This window comes from Schistocerca serialis, chromosome 11, assembly GCF_023864345.2.
Source record: "Schistocerca serialis cubense isolate TAMUIC-IGC-003099 chromosome 11, iqSchSeri2.2, whole genome shotgun sequence".
Taxonomy (NCBI): domain Eukaryota; kingdom Metazoa; phylum Arthropoda; class Insecta; order Orthoptera; family Acrididae; genus Schistocerca; species Schistocerca serialis.
This window is the reverse complement of record NC_064648.1, coordinates 47,362,908-47,386,209: the sequence shown is the minus strand read 5'-3', so window position 1 is coordinate 47,386,209 and position 23,302 is coordinate 47,362,908. Positions and strand designations below refer to the sequence as shown.

Sequence of the window (23,302 nt, the reverse complement as noted above, 5' to 3'; positions counted from 1 at the left end):
CAGATATCTGACAGCCTCACAGGCATGGAATATGCCAGACTGGTGTCTACCACCGATGGTTTAGCTGAAATTATCTTCAGAGCACCCTGAACATTACAAAAATTCCAAATTGTTTCTTGGATTGAGCCCTTTTTTGACAACAATTATTTTGCTTGATGTTCAGATTCACAACTTCAGAGGCACCATATTATTGTCTTCAATTAGTGAATCTCACTAAAGTGTCTAAGGCTTCCATAGTGTTAATCCCAGATACGTTAGTTGCAGACATTTTGCCATAATCACTGTCAACTTCTGGTGCCTCCTGTGACTTCAAAACACTTTTATAATATCACATCATCCACTCTCCTTCGGTAACTGAATTTCTACCTATGTCAATCCATTTTAATTTCAACTGAAAAAGCACTCACTTCATTGGTAGACACAGAATTTATCATTTGTACAATTTCAGAGCGATCAGCTGTAAACTACTCATCATTTAAATTGCTTTCCATCTCTGTTTCTTCAATCATTTTAGACCATAGTTCACTCATAATACTGTTTTGGTTCTCACTTTTTCCAGTCTGCTTATGATGACCAGTTTTTTGTGGCTTGTCAACATCACGTTTGTGTTTTGCTGCTTTAGGTGCACTTTTGCTCTGTTTGGAAATTTTTCACTGTACATACAAACATTTTACTGCGATGTAGTCTAACTGACAGTCATACAAGTAGCTGAATATTAACACAGCACAATGACTTCATTAAATAATTAAAATACCACAGCACTGATGCAAACATAAGTACTGTAAACTTAGGTTTAGTGAATGAAGAATCACTGATACTGACAAAGCCAATAATGCAACTGGCTTATCTTGGCAAGACTATAATCACACAGTTAGGCAAACAATTATTGCTGAAAAGGTGTCACGCCATGGCAAAATACCAGACGCATGTTGGACTATTGGGTCCGCTGGATTAGAGTGTGCCAAATTATCATGATCTTACTGTAACTGATATCAACCAGTGACAGTGAAAATATGATTACATATATTGTTACAGCTCTGTTGAAATTCTACTCATAACAGTCAGCAAATAACCGAAGTGGAATAATACAATACTACAAAACTTCTAAGGGGTATAAACGATGCTAATTTCACTGTAATGCATTCTTTGTATTCCACAGTTACCAAATGACATATTTTTACTTCATATGCAATCCATCTGTAAAATGTGAATACTTACAAAAGTCTCAATTTCTTCTGATCCTAAATTTAGTACTGAATCCTCCTTAATATGATCAGTGGACCCCGAGGCTATAAATGGGTCTTCCAGATACTGACAAAAGAAAACAAAACCTCTGATTATGTACATACAACATAGCTCTCAATATTTCATTATGAAGATGATCACACTTTTCAGTGACTCATCTCTTATTCAAAGAGTAATTTAATAAAGCTAATTTTCTGATCAGATATTTTAGTACCATACACTGTTGAGCAAACTCATCAAACCATCTGTTTTGTAGTGTGTGGATCCATATCTGCAACACACTACAGCAGTATTTCTGGATAGCAAAGATTTGACAATTTCTTGGTAGGTTTCTGCAGGTATATGGCACTAGATGTGCTAGAATTTAGCTCATGCAAATCCCTTGAATTACTGGCTGTTGGTTTGTGGGTTCAGATTGGCATGTGTTCCACAGATGCACATCAGTTGGATGTGATGGGCAAGTTATGAATGTGCATTCACTGTAATACTCAAACCACTGCGGCATGATTCTGGCCTTGTGAAATCGACAATTATCCAGCTGGAAATATGTGATTACCATTAGGAAAAACAAAGCATCAAAGGAACCATGTTCACACAATCCACAGTAATCGTAATGCATTTGGTTACTACTAGAGGTTCAATGATACCCAAGGCAAATGTTTCCTTTAGTAGTCCTGTGTCCACAGCACTGCGCATTCACTCTCATGGTGGGCAGTAGCTGTAATGTTTGCCTTATCTGTGTATATCCAAATGATGCCGTGCTGTACTGGTCAAAGGTTAGGAGGAGTTAGATTAGGAAACGATATACTTAAAGTAGTAGACAAGTTTTGCTATTTTGGTAGCAAAATAACTGAGAATGGCAAGAAAAGCGTTTCTCAAGAAGAAATATTTGTTAACATTGAACACACACACAAGTGTTAGAAAGTCTTTTCTGAAGGTATTTATCTGGAGCGTAGCCATGTATGGAAGTGAAAGAGGGGTGACAAACTGTTTAGACAAGAAGAGAATATGAGCTTTTGAAATGTGGTACAACAGAAGAATGAAGATCAGATTAGTAGATCACAGAACTAATGAAGATGTACTGACTCATATTGGGGAGAAAAAAATTTAAGGGACAACTTGACTAAAAAAGGGATTGGTTGATAGGATGCATTCTGAGACATTAAGGGATTACCAATTTAGTACTGGAAGGAGGTGTAGGCAGGTGATGGAGGGGAGGAGGTGGGCTAAAACTTGTAAAGGGAGATCCAGAGATAAGTACAGTAAGAAGGATTCAGGATTCAGATGAATGTAGGTTGCATTAGTTGTTCTATAATGAACAGGGTTACACAGGATAGAGTAGCTTGGAGAGCTGGGTTCAAAGCAGTCTTTTGACATACCACCACCACCACCACCACCACCACCACCACCACGGATAACATATAACGCACACGGATAATGAGTCATGGTAACTCTACAAAAATACTAAAAATTACTGATATTGTAGGTTAGAATGGCTCTCGATCTATGATTTTTTAACTATATGCAGCAATTACATTCCATGATTGTCTTGCTGTACCTCAAGCATAAAACAACACTGATTTGAAAACTTACACTATGTTCAGAGAGACTCACATTCAATTTCAGTCCTGGATCTTCCTTTGTGTTGTAAAATGGAGCCTCAATTTTTAATGGATCTTGAAGTAACTGAAAAAGGAGAATAATTTTACCCATTTAAAGTTTGCATATAAAACTTTGTAACAACTGTGTAACTATTAAGAGTGATGGAGAGGTTTGTCTTCAACCACACCTCACACAGAAAATTACATTGCTAAAAAAGCAGTAATCATTCAAATAGAATAAATTTTCATTCTGCAGCGGAGTGTGCATTGATTTTAAACTCCCTGGTAGATTAACACTGTGTGCAGGACTCTTACTCAAAAGTAAGACCTTTCCCTTTCACAGGCAGGTGCACTATCAGTAGAGCACTTGCCTGTAGAAGGCAGGCAAAGGTTCTACGTTTCTTAACTTGCATGCATTACACTTCATGATTTGGATTGCTCCCTGGACTGTTTATATATGCTTAAGACAACTTTTGCTATGGTCTAGACTTTGGTTCCTGTTGGCAGTTTACTTTGTCAAGAAGATGAAAAAATGCTCTTTAATTACAGTGAACAGCTGAAAGTAGCCAACAGTGTGGAATGAAACATTTAGTTTCAAATAAATTGACTGCCTCTGTGGAAAGGATCAATAAAAGCCAAAATTTCTTTAGCAAACCAACAAAAACAACTTCACTGTTCTGCAAAGTGATTAATATTTGACTGCCAAAATGCTGAAATAAAATAAAATGAGGAAACTAAAATCAATATGATATTTTAGACTTCCATTATTATGTGAATGCATTGTAATTCATTTCATAGCTCCTGACCAAAGAAATTCATTTTGTTTCCATTTAATGTGAGAGCTGTAAATGAAGAAGAAACAGTAAAATCACCCTGGCAGCTTCGGTGTGCCAGAAAAACTTTTCAAGTAGCTAGAAGCAGGAAAAGGTACTGCTCCTACATGAATAAACTGAGCATGTGCATGAGCCCACTCGCAACCACTCACGCGAACCTAACAGTCACACTGATTGGAAGCTGTTTGTTATTATGTTGCATAGTCTTCATCCCAAAGCTTTTGACGCATTTTGCTGTTGGCAGACACTTGTGTGTACACTGTGTTTGTGTTGTTGTTGTTGTTGTTGTTGTTGTAAATGGCACATTTCCTTTGCAATGTTTTATTTTGGTTTTATCCTCTTGTTTATGTTTTATTGCTACAGTATTATTCTGCTGCAGCAGGATGCTGTAAAATCCTTTGTTAGAGCATCAGTTCTTACCAGCTTTAATTACAAAATTTTAACTGAGAACTAAAACAATGAAATATTTCCATAGTCCTAAAAAATTCCTAGGTTTCCTCAGATGAAAAAATTCCAGGATTTCCCAGTTTTCCCAGAGTGAATACATCCTGTATAATATAACTGGCAGAATTTCAAGCCTTGCATGGAACACTTGCTGTGTGAAAATGTTCTGATCATATAACAAGTGCCATGCAGTTTGAGTCTGATGGTGTAGCTGTCAGCTTATGGGCTTCAGACCTGCCAGTTCTCTGTCAGGGTTGGTTCCTTAGCCATTACCAAGGTGAGAACAAAAGTAAAGTATGATTTTTATAGGATGGGACCCCTTTAAATCTAAAAACAGTGCTGAGCAATACAGCAGTACAACAGGTCAGCTATTTTAACTATCTGAAATGTGATATCACATATAAACATGACAAAGATACAGGTAAGAAAGTAACAAAATTTGGAAACTACATGTAAAAGCAAACAGGTACTTCAGAAAAAAAGACAGAGAAAATAACATGAAGGAAGTTATAGAAAATGATGACCATCCCCACATTACCCCGTGGAGGCGAGTCATTAGTCATTTACAAATGACAAGGCAGTAAGATCCAGGCAGTGCAATGGAATTCTTTACACCCACAAATGGCTGTATGAGAGAAGACATTATGATAGAATTTAAAATGCTTAACACAAAAAACAAAATTGATGACAAAGAGGAAAACTGAGTCGATATCTTGACACAATGAACAGTGACAGACAATATTACAACATCAGAGATTATAGCCCAGTAGGTTGACGAAGCCGGGGAAGGCCAAGGAAGAGTGAAGGCCTAATACTCAATGCACAAAAGAAGAAGTTGTTTATAGTGCATTTAAAATTAGTTGTGACTTTTGACAATTCAGTATGGATCGAGTGGAGGGGTGCATAGTTGCTAGCATGGATGATATCAGCAGGCAAAGGTAATGTCAGGCCTGCTTGGCACATTACCTGTCAGCTGCACATCTGGTTGATCTGTAATCTTTCTCGCACATCTTATAGCTTCATTTGTCAACTTTCTGATTAATTCCCTATCACTTCAAGAAAGGTCATAGTTATTGTGATATTTCAGTATAAGTTAAATTACTGCAAGAAATTCTTAAAGTTTGCAAACAAACATAGGGGGTCACTATGAATTTGCATTTGATTTGTGTTAGGTCATATTATGCTGCATATTAAATTTAGATAACATATTGAATTATTCTTTGAACCTCTGAGAAATTGCTATTTATCTCCAATGTCAAGTAAATGGAATGTTAGTAAAGGTCTCCATACCCACGCACATGCCAGTAAAAATGCCAGAATGAAATATTCATAAATCCCTTATATCTCATAAATGGTCTCCCCCTCAGGAGACACCACCTTAATGAAACACCATCCACGTGGGCGAGAGGTTTGTGTGATCCAATGAAGTGGAGGGCTATACCAGCAGTAGTGTAACTACAAGCAGGGCCTCCCAAGCTGGACAGATCTCCATAGAGGATCCAGATGAAGTGTCTCTCACAATGTCCCGCCTAGTGTCCTGTCCTATTCTATCGTGGCCCATCCTATACTCTCCCTTTCTTTCCTTTTCCTCCCTGTGATTGTGTGGCAGCAGGCACAGCCCCCTAATGTGGACAGCAGAAGATCCTTGGAAACCATGACAACATTGATGCACATAGGCCTTACTGCAAAGGCATGGACAGCATTCTTTAGTTGTGCTGAAGACAAGCTATCTAGGGGGTAATGTCCTGAAATAAAACCTTGGCAGGTGTCCAGGCCATGAGGTGGCAGCCCCACCTGGACACTCAGGTGCTGTGGGCTGATAACCCACACCAACAAAAAACACACATCACAGAAACTAACAGGAGAAACAGCTGGATGGATCTTAAGGATATGACCTTTGGCTGAAAAGGAAAACCCGTATTGGTTTTTGGAATGTAAGAATGTTGAGAGAGGCAAGGAGGCTAAGAGAGGTTGAAAACCAGATGGAGAACTACCGACTAGATATATTGGGACTAAGTGAAATAAGGTGGCCAGAATCTGGGGAGTTACAAACACAAATTGGTGGACTGCTGCTGTACGCAGGTCAGACAGGTGAGGACGTGATGTGTAGGAATGGTGTAGGGCTCTTACTATCTAAAAGCAGCAAGAAGAGCTTACTGGAGTGGAAACCAGTCTCAGAATGGATAATAACCACATGCTTTAAAACAAATGTGTGATATGTCACTGTAATTCAATGCTAGACACCTAATAAAATAGCTAAAGGAGAATTAAAAGATGCATTTTATACAGAGCTTAACGGAGCCCTTAGACAAACAAATTCTAGGGGCCTAAAAACTTTAATGGGTGACTTGAACACAAAAGTTGGTTCAGAAAATGAAGGGCCTGAACATATCATGGGTGTGTACAGTACTGGGATAAGGAATGTAAATGGTGAACTGCTGATAGACACATGCACTGAACATGACCTAGTCATTGGAGGCACATTGTTTCCACATCGTAACTGCCATAAGAAAACGTGATCTTCTTCAGACCATGTTACCGAAAATCAAATAGACCACATAGTCATAAGCTGCAAGTTCCAACACTCTCCGTTAGATGTCAGAAACAGAAGAGGAGCGGACGTTGGAAGTGACCACCACCTAGTTTTGGCAGAATTCAGACTGAAAAAAGAGGCAAACAGAACCAAGATCAGTCACAGGAGCAAGAAAACAGATCTAGCAAGGCTAAAAGACCAACAGATCAAAGAAACATTTGCTCTTGAACTACAAAACAGATTCCAGATCCTCTCTGAAGAAAACTTTATGGAAAAGGGAATTGAAACATGTTGGGGAAAAAAAATTAAAGACAGTTCTTTAGATGTGATAGAAAAAATCATAGGATGTAAGGCAAATCTATGGAAGGAACGGACCTCCAATGCTACATCAGATGAGATCAGCCACCGGAAAGAACTAAAACTTAAGTTAAATCTTTGTATGACAAGAGTGCAGAAGAGTGAAGCGTATTAAGAATACACAGAGAGATAAAAGGAAATGGAAAGATGAGCAACCAAAATTAGCAGAAGAGGCATCAAGACAAGGAAATATTAAAGGGTTCTACAATACAACCAAATGGTTGTCAATGAAGAACTTCAGATATGAAGGACCAGTTAAGTACAAGGATGGGGTGATGCCTACCACTCAACAGGCACAGCTACAGAGATGGGAGGAGCACTTCAAGGAACTGTTAAATTTTGAAGACAACCATGATGAACAGGTAAGAGATGTTCCAGAGTAAGTCGAAGAAGATCAAGATATAAATTTGCAGTGTCCCAAAATGGACAAAATTAGGGTTGCTTTGAAAACCATAAAGAATACAAAGGCTCCAGGCCTAGACAACATAGCACCACAGGTCTTAAAAGCTGATATTGAACGTACTGTTAAGATGCTCTATCCCTTGATGAAGCATATTTGGCTTGAAGAGAAATCTCCAAAGGAGTGGAAAAATGGTTTGGTCATAAAGCTCCCAAGAAAGGGAAATTTGTCAGACTGTAGCAACTGGCATGGTATTACATTGTTGTCAGTGCCAGTAACATCATCACCAGAATTATTTTAAACAGAATTAAAGAGTCTCTTGAAAAGTGACTGCGTAAAGAACAGGCCAGTTTTAGGGCACAACACAGTTGTATTGATCTTATTAACACTCTTAGGATAATTTTAAAGCAAAGGGAAGAATTCCAAGCAAACATGTACCTGGTATTCATTGATTTTCAGAAGGCCTTCGATTGCATGAAACAAAGTGCTCTGGCAGGTGTTGCAGAAGTATGGGATACCACAGAAGATCTTAACCATCATAAAATATCTATATGATGGTTACAAACATTGCATACTCCAGAAGGGAAATGTGACAGAGCCCATGAAAGTAATAACTGGAGTCCGGCAGAGTTGCATTTTATCACCAACACTTTTTCTACTTGTTCTAGACTCAGTTATGTCAAGAGTCACAGCAGGCAGGAGACGAGAAATCCAGTGGGAGATCCATGAATGTCTAGAGAATTTGGATTTTGCAGACAACACAGTATCACTAGCCTAGCTGACGGATATGCAAGCTACATTAAACTTGCTGAAAGAAGAAGCAGAGACTGCTGGCCTCAAGATAAATACAGGCAAAACAAAGGAAATTATAGTAAATTCAGGGAACATCGGAGGTGCCACTGTTAATAGAGGAGCAGTGGGTGGAGACTGTCAACTCATTCCTGTATCTTTATTGTATAGTGATGGAATATGGTGGAGCTGGAGATGACATGAAAAACCGCATTAAAAAGGCATAAATTGTATCCAATACAGAAAACAGAAATATCACGTACAAAACAAAAATCCGTATTTTTAATACAAATGAGAAGGCTGTCCTTGTGTATGCCAGTAAAAGCAGGAAAATGGATAAGCTTAATTAATAGATGTCTCTGACACATCATGAATATCTGGTGGCCAGAAAAAATATGTAATGAGGAGCTCTGGCGAAAAACAAACCGAATACCTATAGAAGACCAGATGCGAGAAAGTGGTGTTGGTTGGGGCACACCTTGAGATGGAACCATCGAGAAAAAAGCATTGGAATGGAATCCCCAGGGAACAAGGAAGAGAGGAAGACCTAAGGGCACATGGAAGAGGACAATGGAAGGGGAAGCAAAAAGAGTTGGCAAAACCTGGGCAAAATTGAGGCAAATGGCCAAATACAGAGACAGATGGTGAGTTCTCCTGGATGCCCTATGCCCCCATAGGGGCCAAAAGAATTAAATCAAGTCAGTCATAAATGGTCTGAGATATTAAAACAAGCTTGGGAGATGATAGCATGCAAAGAGGAGAGTATTTTACCATATGGTTAATATCTGAAATTGCCACATATACTGACATAAGTGAAGAAGCTGCACATTTACTTTTATACTGAGAACTGGCTTTCTTATAACTACTGATATGTCTCGCCCTCAGTTGCTTGGTTAATAACACACCGTTTTAGGATTCTGTTACCATTTCAATTGCCTTACAATGTTAGTGAGATGTGTATCTGTAAACTATACTGTGTTTAGGCAAAAGAAGCAGATGTTAACACAGCAACAAGAGAAGTACCATATTTCTCAAAACTCGTCACGGTCCATGAATCCAGCTCTCCTCAACTACATTCTTGATATGCCTGATAACGTGAGACCAGTCCGATATAACATTTGCAGTGACTTCTCTTGTCAACATTTCAGCATCACTGAGTATAGATTTCTTGTTGTTTTTTTGCCACATTACTTTTCACCTAGGACCATATATTCCCAGCCGGATTTAAATGAGCATAATATGGAGAAAGACTGATTAAACAATGTCCAAACATTAGCCAGTTCACTGACCTGTTAGCATGGAGTTTCTGGCTGGTACAGTACTGAAAGTTCCATTAACTCCACCTTACACAAGATGGGTTCAACTTTATCCAATCGAATATTTCTTTGTACGCTGAGAAAAATAGCTGCTTTCCTCTGCTGTATTGCTGGGACTTTATCCATCCCAACTGAATGGTATTGTGCATTGTCCATTACTATTGTCGAATTTGGAGGAAAATTTTGCAGCAGAACACTTCACAGCTGGTGAACGAGTTCTTGGGTGATCACTTTTACTGTGAATCTCATGTTCAGACATGCTGCAATGTTATTATTAATGCAACGGCAGCATGGAACACTTGTTTACAATACCTGACAGCTGTAAAACACTTCACTGCCAGAAAGTATCAATTTACAATGAGAGGAAATGAATGTAAGTGCCTTTGATGCGTGACACCACATGGTACTGTTTACCCATGGTGTGGCACCATGGGCACTTTACCAGCTGAACAGCTAACCATTGGTGCTACCTAGGCAATGGCACACAGTGAGCCAAACGTCAAAAGTTGCAACTGCTTTTAAATGCACTATAGTGTAAACTGTGTATGATCAAAATAACATTGGCTTTAGGGACCAACTGAATGAGGCATTGCAGTTGTTAAGAACTCATATTCTGGAGGATGGAATTTGCTCCATCTGTCCATCTTTCTTTAGGTTTTCCTAATGGAGGAAATGATAAATGTAGAAATGAAAAAAAAGAGTAAAAATATTTAATGAAGGAAAAAACAGAAATCAAAAAAAGAATAAAGTAAATTTAATGAAGACAAACAGAATTGCTCCGCAATTTAAGTAAATACCTTGATAACAAGGATAATGAAATAAATTGAAGCACATGACATTGCAAGGGTTTATTAAAATGTAGAAGAGGGGACAAAGAAAAGAAGCCTACAATAGCGCTGTAATTTTAATGGTAGATAATACTTTGGTGTAAAATATGAAAACTGCCACATTGTTGTAAAAGTAGGTATTATATAGTATCATGCTGATTCAGATGGTGATGTGACTGATAAGAGTGTTGAGAAGGGTCAAGATTCACTTTGGGTTTCCAGACATAATGGAGTATTTTCAAGCAAAAGCATTCATATCTTGAATCGTACTTTGTCATCATTTTCACAGTATATGATGAATTCACATTCTTGCTCTGCCCACTAATCAAACCTCCCATGAGAATAACAACTGACTCAGTCAAAGAAGTGTCTGTGGATAGTTTACTTGTCAAGGCAACTGGTCAAATACATAAGAAATCACTGTTCAGGTCCAGGGCATTGCAGCAACTATCATGCATCATTTTATTTAGACATCAACACAATCACGTGTAGTTCTTATTTTTGTTTGTATATACAAGAGTGTGCTAAAAAGTAATGCCTCCAACTTTTTAATTCTGTTTGCAGTATCGGTCGAGATACTACATGTCACGTATATTACTCGACTGAGTAATGTGCACAGGCTTTTTCGCTCTGCTGACCCAAATTGGAACCATCTGCTGCTAGAGGGCTCTGGATTGTAGCATGTAACATGAACATGTGTAGCTTAACTATGTTGGTGCGTGAGGAGCAGCGTACTGCGATCAAGTTTCAAATTCAAAGAGTCTGCCCATACATGCACCACCCTGTCCTTCAGCATGACAATGCCAGGCAAGACATGAGGGTTGCAATGCCTGCAACAATCCGACAGCTTAGGTTCACTGTCATCAATTATCCTCCATATACTTCCGACTTGGCCCCATCCAATTTTCATCTGTTTCCAAATCTAAAGAATACCTTCGAGGACTTCCATTAGATAGTGACTGAAGCAGTGAAAGCAGAGGTGAGGTTGTGGCTCTGTCAACAAAGTCAGTGTCAGTATCAATGAACTGGTCTCTCAGCAAGAGAAATGTGTTCATTGTGTGTGAGACTACGTTGAGAAATAAATACGTCAACATGAAGAATAAAGACGTAAAAAATTGACAAAGCTTGTTTTATTTGAAAAGCTATAACAGTTTCTGCAAAAAAAATGTGGAGGCATTACTTTTTACCATGTCCTTGTACAAGATAATAACTCTACTAATGTAGATATTAAAACTATTGTTCCTGTACAAAGACAATACTTCAACCCATATGGAGCAATGCCTAAAAAATACTATATTTAGACTTTTGTGCCATATTTGACAATAGTGGGCAAATTATGATATTGTGAGTCAGTAATAATTACTAGCATATCTGAACAAACCTTGACAATAATGCTCAGCTATATTGCTTACCTCTTCATTTACATTCCCCACAACCGTGAAATAACAAATCAGTGATTAATTCCACTCAGTCAAAAAATTCTAGAATTACCTCTTGATTCCCAGTCTCCTGTGGTTCTTCCTTTATTTTCACACTAGAGGGGTATACTTGGACCTGTGGTGAGAGTAACACAAAGCAAAATGAGTACATTTAAAAAGTCATGATCTCCACACACTGTTAGCAACTTCCACAACTTCTATGCCACAATTAAAGTACTTTTCATGAATAATTAACACCACATAATTTAGCAACAACTATCATTTTATTGTCAGTTCTCAGTATATGTTCTTTTGTGCGACAGTAATTCTGGTTGATGCAAAACTGATTTGTTTTATTTCAGTTAGAGAGAAAATAAAATTATGTGAATGACAACATTATTTTCTAGATACTACTCACTACAGAACTATTCTAAAAATAAATTCTTACTGAGTGATGAAACACCCACAGCTTTTTCATACAGCACTGAGTTATTGAAAAACACTCTTATACAATGGAAGTAGTGTAAAAGATAAATGTCATGTGTATATTGGTTTTATTGCATCACAAATTATTTAACTTGCTCATGATTCACTACCTACAGCAGACACAATACCATTTAAAGAATAAAAACGTGCGAGATAATCCTCGAATTTTCACATCGGTGAAGAGAGATTAAATATAATGAAGAGAAGTGAAATATAATCAAGGTGAAAAGGTTGAAAGCTGAACAACACACATCTCTGTACTGTTGTTCTTAAGCCTGGCTTACAATAAATGTGAAGTCTAGCTTCACTCAATGCAGACTGTCTGCTATGCTGTCAACAAACACATATAATCTGCCAACACAATTTTTGCAAAACCAATCTATGGAGCATGTTCTTGCATTTGTATCATTACCAATTCTGCAGAAACATTCAAGATGAGGGATGCAAAGGAAGCAACAAATATTTTACAGTGCAACAAAAAGTTTGGGTCAAACTTTAAGTTACATTATTTACAACAAAAATTCCTTAATATTTCTGTAACATCCTTGCAATTTTACAAATATCATTCCATCATGAAGTGATGTATATAGAAGAGGTAGCTAAAAGAGACAGAGAGAGAGAGAGAGAGAGAGAGAGAGAGAGAGAGAGAGAGAGAGAGAGAGAGAGAGAGAGAGAGAATAAAACCACATCAATACTGAATGTACAACCTCTTAGTTTTGCCATAACTTTGCTCCCATCACATATATACACACTGGCATATATCAGGGTGCATGTACACAGTGTTCTAAAATTTAATTAATGTGAACTAAAGAGACAAATCACAATTTTCTGCCATGAGTCTTATTGACACTTGGTTTACATATTCAGAGACAAGTGCTAATGCAAAAAAAATATTATATGAAACTAAATTCTTAAACCAGTGTTCACAGTAAATGTCTCTTCAAACTTCTTTCAAGGTAACTATGAGAACTTGACTGAGCACTGGTAGACCGATTACGTCATTAACACAGCAGAAATACAAGCCTTAAGAAATTAGCAACAGACAACTTCACTAACCACTTGCAAATATCAGAAAAATGAAAACTGAATAACTATCAGGAGTTTGAGTGTGATTAACACCTTCAGATGTATTGAAAACCTGAAAATACTGGACTATGGTAGGAAAGCTAGGGTTTTCATCAATGGCATAAATGTAGCTATGGAAAAAGATTGTTATAAAAACTTCATTGGCTTTCCCAAACCACAATTAGACTGTCATCTTCCTACTTAACCTAGGCCTTAGGCTATGCTGCAACTCTATAACCACAACATGTATAGTATAGCACTCAATGCAAATCATTGCTTTCCTCAAGAGATCATCATCTCCACTAGACCTATACAGGTATAGCAAAAAGACAATCTATGACACCACTCAAGTAGTGACATAAACAAAACAGACAACCACAGTCTACAACAGGAACATACAAACACAAGATCCAAGGTGCCATCTATGTAACCTATGATACACTTTTAAAAAATTACACTCATAGCTCATACTGATCACTAGTAAGTGCACAGTAAGTTAGTGCACAAGGTGATGGCAATGTGGTCACTTGCTGAAATATTGTGCTCATTGGAAATGACATCCAGCCAATGACTATTTTTATCATAATAGTTCAATTTTATATAAATATATTATAACTGCCAATAAGCAGTGCATTACAAATTTGTCTAAATTTACAAAAATTACATTAAAACCCTCCCCTGCATCATTTGTGAATTTTAACACACATTATAATCTATGCATAGTGCTGTAAATGTTGATTGTAAACTTAAAAACTCACTGGAGATTTTATTGTACTTAATTCCTCATACTTTCAGCAAAATGGCATGAATTCTGTTTATTCACACAACATACTGCACACTGAAATTAATGAAACAACAGTAAAAAAATACTAAGAAACTACTTACAATGGAGCCTGGTGAACTTGATATCTCACTTGTTTCCTCTTTTATCCAAATAGTTTTTTCGTGGTCCATTACTGCAGTCAGGCTGTAGGAAAGACAAGGAACCAGGTAATAAAAGTCACATTCAATTTCCATTGTTAATGTGAGATACAGCTGAAAGGCAGTATTTTCAGTCCATTACTGGGTGCAGCAGATGAACCACTAAACTATAAATAAATTAAAACTAGGTGAAGAAAAGAGTCTAATGTCAAGAACTGATTTACAATTCTCTCATAATGAAGTGTCATAACATATAATCTCAAAATGATAGAAAATCATGTTTTGCAAAATCCATCCAACAGAAAAATGCTAGACTGACTGATACTGTTTGTGTCTGTCATTGGTTTAAGGTATACTCTACTACTGTGAGCATTATTTGAGAGGTGTCTTGCTTTTTCCCAGAGGAACTCTAACTAGGCATACAGCATTATGAGCAATCAAAGCAACTAATGAATAGAAATGATATTTTCTACAGAAAATCAGTAACTTACATCAACCACAATTTTAAATTTGAAGAAAGATAAATTGAAATAAAGCCTTCCATTTTTGGGATTTAGTTTGGGAATACCCTAATGCAAATGATTATCCAAATGTGTTATAATCCTGTTCTCATCAATGTAAAATGGAATTTGCGGGTCTTAATCATGTATGTGGCACTTTCAGTACTTAATCTCTAAACTCAGACATTAGTCTGCAGTTTGTCTTCAGTTACTCAGTATCATCTTGATGTGTACAAAATTAAAACCTAACTATAAGAGGAGTTCAGCAGCCTACAAACCATCATTTTGTCATTTGTTTAATGGGTGTTTTTGACACAGTTGCTCCTTTAAGGCTTTCCTTGTACAAGGCATTACTGAATACCTACAGTAGAGCAAATATTGCCATGCTGATTTTTTTTTATCTATCCACTAAAGAAAATCACACATACTGTATTTTATACGAACTGTCGAAAATTTTTTTTAAATGTCGTCTATTTTTCATATTGGTTAACTTTCTATTGCAAAACATATTTACTGGCTCTTCACCCTCTTAGCTGCAGACCCATGGTGAATGTTCTGTTACAGTCTGATGATGTGTAATGTTCTTTGTCAGTGAGAATTGCACTTTCATAGTAGCGTTTTCCACACCAGCTAATTTCTTTCTACATCTATTTGCAACACAGCAGCATTACCCTTATACTAAACCACATTCATATACGCATGTTAACACAAACTGTTGTTGATGTAAGATTTCCAGGTCTGTGCAGCAGATCAAATAATAGGATACTAAAATGATTCTAAATAGCCACAACAAATTAATACATCCAACATCATCTTTTATCTGCAGATACCGGTACCCAATTCCTGAAAAGAGGTAACTATGTGCACTAAAGAACTGACGAATACTGTAAAGTTACTCACGCTATTATCGGGAGGAGCATCGCATTACATCATAGCAAACGCTATTCTTATTCCTCGTCGTTCCTTCACAACAAATATTACATAACAACAGTGATACTGATTAAGATAACGAAATAGTGAAAGTGAGCACTTCGCTGTCTTCGGTCGTCCTTCCCTCAAAAATTATAAATGACTAGCACACAGCAATTATAAATGACTAGCACTTTCACTGGAGATCACAATATGTAAAAACTATTGAAAAAACGTCGAAAATACAAATCGTCTCTTTTGCAAAGTTACAGAGTATACAAGTAGAAATTTTATCGGATGGGACAAAAAAACATGTACTTCACAAGACGCTACAGGCTACAAACGGCACATGAACTTTTCGTAATTAATGAACAGTATGCGTAGAGTACTTAGCGCGCTCCAAAATACTGGTGGAAAAATTATTGATCTCTGACTATTGAGAAAAATTACAAGCTCATGGAAAACAAGCTGTTTGTTTTGAAAAACATAACCTAAAACAAGTACACACTAAATTCGCACGCAAGCCCAGACCATAAACAAATCCAGCAACGATAATTTAATCATGGCTGTTTGTATACACAACAAAGTAAATTTCAAATGTGCCGCAAAAGCCATTAAATTAATGCAATATTGAAACTATTGCCAGAGCATCGTAACAAAAAACATGTAAAATGCTTCGTGTTATCCACGCAGTTACAAGAATAATAAAAATGTGATCGAATGAAACAACAAGTTTACTGTTACCTCTGCTTATCTATCTCCACGGTGTTAATTTTTTTAGTGTGACACACAGTCTAACATTAACAGTCGCGACACTCACTGCTGTTAAAGTTGTTACCGTTTGACAGCTGCAGCGACACTAGCGCTCCAAGCGGCGAAAAAGATGCGTCGGCATCACTTTTGTTATGCATCCCTTTCCTACGTGATTGACGAAATATTTGATTTTTTTTTTTTCTTTTTGCCTACCAGAGTTTGTGTAATATCGGAAGACAACGATGTTTCTAAAAATGATTCTAACATAAGCGCAAGTAGGGATAAAAATCATGAACCAGGGGCAAGTTACGATACATTTGTGAAGAAACACTTGTAACTGTGGATAGAGCTGTAGCTTATCACATGGATATCAACCGAATACAAACACATAGATTCAGAACTGGTCCAAGTTCTTGTCAGCCTTCTGTCGCCTTACCGGAACTAAACCCTCCCCCTACTATCCTCTTCTCCATGATGATCACCCCTTCCCTGACACCCTTAGTAAGGCCAATCACTTTGCATCCTACCTCTCCGATGTCTTTTCCATCCCCGATGATCCCTAGTTCGATTACTCCCTCTTCCCGGATGTCTGCGATGGAACTGACACCTCTGTCCCTCCCCTCGCACCTGGTTTCCAGGATTTGGACAACACTGCACACACAGAACTCAATGCCCCTATCACCACACAGGATCTCATTGCTACACTCCGCACAAAACGCAACACCCCTCCTGGTCATGATAGTGTCACCTACCATCACCTTCGTGAAGCTCCTGTCTCTTTCCTCTCCACCCTGGCCAGGCTCTACAATGTAGTCCTGTCCACTGGTTACTACCCCGACCTGTGAAAAACATTCTGTATCCTGATGTTCCTTAAACCTGGTAAACCGCTGTCCGCCGTCTCCTCCTACCGTCCCATCAGCCTTACCTCAGTCTTCAGCAAGGTCCTGGAATCTATCCTCACCCGTACCTCGGTCTTCAGCAAGGTCCTGGAATCTATCCTCACCCGACGCATCCACCAGCATCTCCGCCAGCACCTCCTCCTTCCCATTACCCAGTGTGGCTTTCAGCCATCCTTCTCTTCCGATGACCTTCTCCTTCACCTAACACGTCTCCTTTCCGAAGAGCTTAATTCCTGTCGCTCAGCAATCTTCCTCTCCCTGGACCTCGAATGTGCTTATGACCGCGTATGGCATTCCGGTCTCCTCTTCAAGCTCCAAACCTTCGCCCTTCCCATTAACTACATCCGTCTGATTGGCTCCTTTCTCTCCCACCATCCTTCCTACGTCACCATCCATAACATGGATTACTACACCGTTTTTCCCTCTGCCGGTGTGTCCCAAGGCTCCGTCCTCTCCCCCCTTCTGTACCTTTTGTATACGGCGGACATGCCGCCGCCGTCACCTCCCCGTCCACCTTCTCCAGTTTGCCGATGACACCACCTTCCTTGCCCTTGCCCCCAGCCTGCAGCGCTCCCAACACCTTCTGCAGTCCCATCTTGACCGGTTCACCGCTTGGTGCAACCAGAGGTTGCTCAAGGTCAATCCCTCCAAATCCCAGGCGATCATTGTAGGCAGAACCACCCCCTCCTTCCGCCTCCTTGATTTCTATCTCACCATCTATGGCCATCCTATCGCCCTCACCCCACCCTTAAGTACCTTGGCGTCACCCTTGAACGTCGCTTCTCCTGGACCCCCCATCTCCGGACAATCCAAGCCAAGGCACGATCCCGACTCCGTCTCCTCAAACTCCTTTCCGGCTGTACGTGGGATCTGGACCCCTCCACCACACTCCACACCTATAAACACCTCATCTGCCCTATCCTTTGTTATGCCCATCTGGCCTGGATCTCCGCCCCCCCTACCTTTTATAAATTCCTTCAAATCCTTGAACGCCATGCTCTCCGCCTCACGTATCGCATTCGTCTCCCCTCCCCCACGCGGATCCTGTACGATCTCATTCCATTCCCCCACCTCCTCCTTTTCCTTGAAAGGATACGGATCCTGTACACTTACTGTAAACTCGATCCTCCTCATCCACTTGTCTTGCCCATCCTCTCCCACCCCTGCCTGCTGCCGCGACTATATTCCCATGTCCCACCCGGTCTCCATCTCTCCACCCTCCTTACCCTCTCCCAAGGTGGCTTCCGCCAGCTCCCCCTCACTGATGATGTCCTCCTCCCCTCCAGCTACCCCTTCTATCAACTTTTATCCTCCCGCCCCCACTTCCTGTGTCTTTTCCTTTAGGCACCCTCCCTCCCTTCTCTCTCCTTTTCCCCCATCCCCCTTCCTCCACCCCTCTTCCCCTGGGCTTCCCCTCACCCTTCCACCATTCCCCCTATCTCCCCTGCCCGTGGCATCTCTGCTCTCCCCTCTCCCTCTCCCATCCTCCCTCCTCCTCTCTTGGCAGGTCCCCGGACTCGTGCACGCATCATGAGCATTCTTGCACTGGAGATCAACGCCTCGTGTTTCTGTGTGTGCCATCGTATTGTGCTTAAGTGGTTCAGTGTTATTAGTTTTGTGCACCTATGTTCGTGTGTGACAATTTTCATCTATGTATGTGTCCAAGTGTCTGAACAAATTTTATCTTGGACTCTAGACCCGTGAATGGCTCCATGTATTTTAAAAAGTGTTTGTCTCCGTTTATATGTCCACCGTGTTTTTTCTCTAATTGTCTACATTTGTATCTTTTGTGTTTCTCTGAGGCCAAAGAGCGGCATAGTATGCTGCTGCTGGCCTTCCTGTGAACAGGTTTAAAAATAACAATAAAGAAAAAAAACATAGATTCACACATAAGAAGCATATACGTATACCTATACATGCAAAAGGGATCAACGCCCCATTTCTCATTCCGTACGCCTACTGTGTTTTAGTCATTGTCGCCTGTTGCCACAAATATGACCTTCATCTTCATATTATTTGAAGTGGAACAAGCAACTGAGAAGTAGTGGGAGAAATATACTGTGAGTGTAAACCCCAAGTCATCAAAGCCAATAACATTGTCAGAAGTGCTGTCATATGTTAAATTTGCAATTAGAGACTTTTCATCCAGTGACATATGCGCTAGTTTATCAGTATTGGAGAAATGCTGTACCTTCTGCATTAAAAGGTGGAACATACTGTCACTTATCCCACATATAATTTGTACCCCTTCCACATATCTCTAATGTATGCACTAATGGAAACATGAAACAACAAACAGCTTATTTTTCTCTTTCCATCTTGCAGATGGCATGCTAATTTAGCTTAACAACAAGTCAAGGACATCTTTTTTTTTTCATATTGGGCCCCTATAGTCTTCAAAATTTGTTGGTCCTTCTTCACGTGATCCTTCTGATACAGTTCCACTATCAATCGTCCAATGTTTACACTCCTTACATCAAGCGAAATGTTGTTTAGCATTTATCAGCATGATGTGTAGTTTATGAGCAGTCACTCAACCAAGATATCCAAGTTTTCTCACCTTCTGCCTAACTGTCACAGTACTTGCAATGGATCCTGATGCAGTTTCAAAATCCTGTGTAGTGGTGTGGATAGATGTCGACCTATTATACATTACGACCCACTTCAACTGTTGGCGGTCTCTGTCATTCAACAGACAAGGTCAGTCTGTATGTTTTTGTGCTGTGTGTGTCCCCTTGCATTTCCACTTCACTATCACATTGGAAACAGTGGACCTAGGGATGTTTAGGAGTGTGGAAATCTTTCATACAGACATATGACAGGTGACACCCAATCACCTGACCATGTTTAAAGTTCATGAGTTCCACAGAGCGCCCCATTCTGCTTTCAAACAATGTCCAATGACTACTAAGGTCGCTGATATGGAGTACCTGGCAGTAGGTGGAAGCACAATGATCCTTAAATAAAAAATGTATGTGTTTCGGGGTGTCTGGATACTTTTGATCACATAGTGTGCATCATAACAACATTATTACAGATTAAGTTTCAAAGGATGTGGAGGTTACTGTTTTGAGGCATTGTATACAAGCTTTGGAATAAATATTTTAGGTGGTATATAAATCTGATCCTGTCAAGTTTATACAGCTTCATTCTTGTCTATATAATCAGTTGACTTTTGGCAAACTTTTATGTACAATAATTATGTTGGCGACACTGGCAAAATTATACATACCGTTTGTCCACCATAAGGTGACGTTTAGTGCAGTGTTGGTCGGAAACGGCCGTGCCCATGCAATATGGCTGCCGAGACAATCTTTAGCGACAGCGAAACACAGGAAGTAACGTAGTTAATGGAATTTAACACATCCAGTGGAAGGCATTATGAACCCGCCAGCGTAGCCAAGAGTGCTAACGTGCTGCTTCCTGGACTTGGGTAGGCACGCCGGCCCCGTATCGAATCCACCCAGTGGATTGACGACGACGGCCGTTGTGCTGGCCATCCTGGATGTGGTTTTTAGGCGGTTTTTCACATCCTACTAGGTGAATACTGGGCTGGTCCTTATGTCAGTTACATGACTCGCAGACATCTGATACACATTCACACTATTTCACAATTTACACTAGATGCTAGGGGTACACTACTTCCATTCCAGGGGGTGTGGGGTGGTGGCAGGAAGGGCATCCAGCCACCCCTTAAATTTAACCATGCCAATTCTGTACTTAACCCTGCCGACCCTGTGCACAATGCAGGATAAAACCAGTAGCAAAAGCAAGAAGAAAGCAAGTGGAAGGCGTTATGAGAATAACCTTCGAACACGAAAGTTTTGGCGGGCCGAAAGACCTATGTCATTCTTGTTTTCCCCAAGATAGTAGATGCTGTACTGAAATGTAATAATAACTCAGCAGTAGGCTTTGGGCTATTCTCATTTCTAAGATATGGTAATCGGAACGCAAAACTGTTGGAGAGAGAATAGGAATCATAATATACATTCACATTTTGGAAGGCAAGTAAGTTGATTGGTTAAAATTATGTTGTTAGAATATTTTATTTTCCCATAGAATATAAATGTATAGTATTTATTTAATAGTGTAATGTATGAATTCAACTTGCAAGTGTAGTGTTGTGTTGATAACTGTTATAAACAGCAGATTTAGTCTCATAGCTACGTGCAAATGAAAGGGTATAGAGTTATGCTGTATGGAGCTACATACTGTTGTAGTGACTGTTGGAAAGCTTCTTCAGAGTTAACTCTCATTTAAACATTTTGAGTAGTTAAGTAATGGAGTTCCTGGAACTATCTCAACAGAAGTGTCCGATTCCACCCATCTGCTTTGACATGTGACGTAAGGGTGCTGTGTGTGACGTCATTACGGCGCAGAATTTTTGGGTTGGTTGTGTTTGTATATGTTGCTTTGTTGTATTTGATGGTCCTTCTGGTGGTCTGTGTGTATGTGCTGAGTGTAATGTGTTGTATGGGTTCATTTGAGATTTGGTTTAGGATGTAAGTATAAGAATTTCAGTGTTAGAATTGAAAATTTATAGATCTTAGCTGCACTGCTTCAAAAGAAAATGCTCTAGGACAGACTGAATAGAAGTATGCTGTCAGTCCTGTTTGTGGGCCACTACAGTGAGAAAGATTTCTAAGTGCAAAGCAGCTAGTATTGACATTTTTAAGTTGTACCAAGAAGGTGCACACTTTGAACAAATGTTCCAATAGTAACTGAACTTCATTCTAGATAATTTAGCCCTCTGCTATTTGGCAATCATTGTCACATCACTATTTACTACCTGAGGCTAACGTAAGGTTATTCGCATAAGATCGGGTTCTGGTACTACACTCATCTGCAGAGACCCATGTTGCAACTGTGATGGGGTGTGTAACGAATTTTATAGTTTAAAAGTTGTTTTTTTGTATTGTGGGCTTCGTATTTTGCTGCCGTGTAGGTCAAGTGAAATTTGTGTCATTGTGTTTTTGAGTTTTGTGTGGTTTCACAGTATCTAGGCCTTTGATCTAGAAGGGTGAATTGAAATATTCAACACAATGTTTTAGAGTTGTATGTTTTGTCCTGGTATCAAATGCTTTGTTTCAGATATGTAGGTCAAGTGAAAACTGTAGTGTTGAGTTTTTGAGTTGTGTATGGGTTACTGATATTGTGGTCTTTTTTTGAGATGTATCGGTCACTCAAAATTTACAACACCAATAGTTTTCATTTTTGCAATGCTTTTGTATTAAATTTTGAGGATTTAGTGTACTTGATTTTTGGGAAAATATTTGTTTTGCATTGATATAATTATTCTTACAGTCATGTATTTAGTTTGTCCCTGCCAAAAACCCCCCATCCTCATTTGGTTGTACTTTTAGTTTCATTCATTCTGTTGCGGGAGTAAATACTTTACATATTATTTATGTTTAATTGCAGGTGTAATGAGTTACACCGTGGTCACCATATTGTATTTTCTTGAAGTAGATGTTTGCACCACATTGATGACATTTCTAGTTAAAACATATTGGTGGAGTCACAATTTTCAGTTATACCAATCTACCTTCTATTATACAGGGTGGCACACAAAATGTGTTACCATTTTGTTTTTGAATATAAACTTTATTGCTAATACAATCTGAAAGTAACATATACTACAATGAAGAGCCGTCCATGGAGATTTGTTCTAACTCAGCACATGCTCAATATGTCCACCATTTCATTTCCTAACTTCCTTCAAATGACCACTGAAGTTAGTGATTACCCTACAGCACATGTCTTCCATAATTTCACTGCAAGCTTGAAGAATAAGTCTTCTGAGCTCCATTAAATTCCACAGCTTCTTGCTACTGCCTTGCTGCTTTGCCCGTCAACACGCAGTGGTTCATGCAAGATGGAGAAAGGCCACATACTGCAAACACTGTGTTGGAGTTTTTACATGAGCATTTCGACATGTCACTCAGGTTTCAAGGTCGCTTCAATGTTAGACAAAATTGGCCCCCCAATAGTCCAGACCTCAATTCA

The 23,302-nt window shown here is 39.2% G+C and overlaps 1 protein-coding gene across 6 annotated transcripts in view; it reads right to left on the bottom strand.

Moving 5' to 3' along the window:
- Nucleotides 1-16,495, bottom strand: part of LOC126427243 (zinc finger protein 492-like) — an 87,756-nt gene extending 71,261 nt beyond the window's left edge. For 3 of the 6 annotated variants that reach the window (XM_050089487.1, XM_050089483.1, XM_050089488.1), the window contains exons 1-5: nucleotides 16,389-16,495; nucleotides 14,200-14,281; nucleotides 11,837-11,899; nucleotides 2,839-2,931; nucleotides 1,219-1,311 (exon numbers count right to left, since the gene is read on the bottom strand). In XM_050089487.1, coding sequence (XP_049945444.1) covers nucleotides 1,219-1,311; nucleotides 2,839-2,931; nucleotides 11,837-11,899; nucleotides 14,200-14,268 — 318 coding nt within the window. In that variant the 5' untranslated portion in view covers nucleotides 14,269-14,281; nucleotides 16,389-16,495. The remainder of the gene's footprint in view (nucleotides 1-1,218; nucleotides 1,312-2,838; nucleotides 2,932-11,836; nucleotides 11,900-14,199; nucleotides 14,282-16,388) is intronic. The other 3 variants (XM_050089484.1, XM_050089485.1, XM_050089486.1) reach the window with 3 other exon arrangements.
- Between the last annotated feature and the right edge of the window lie 6,807 nt (nucleotides 16,496-23,302).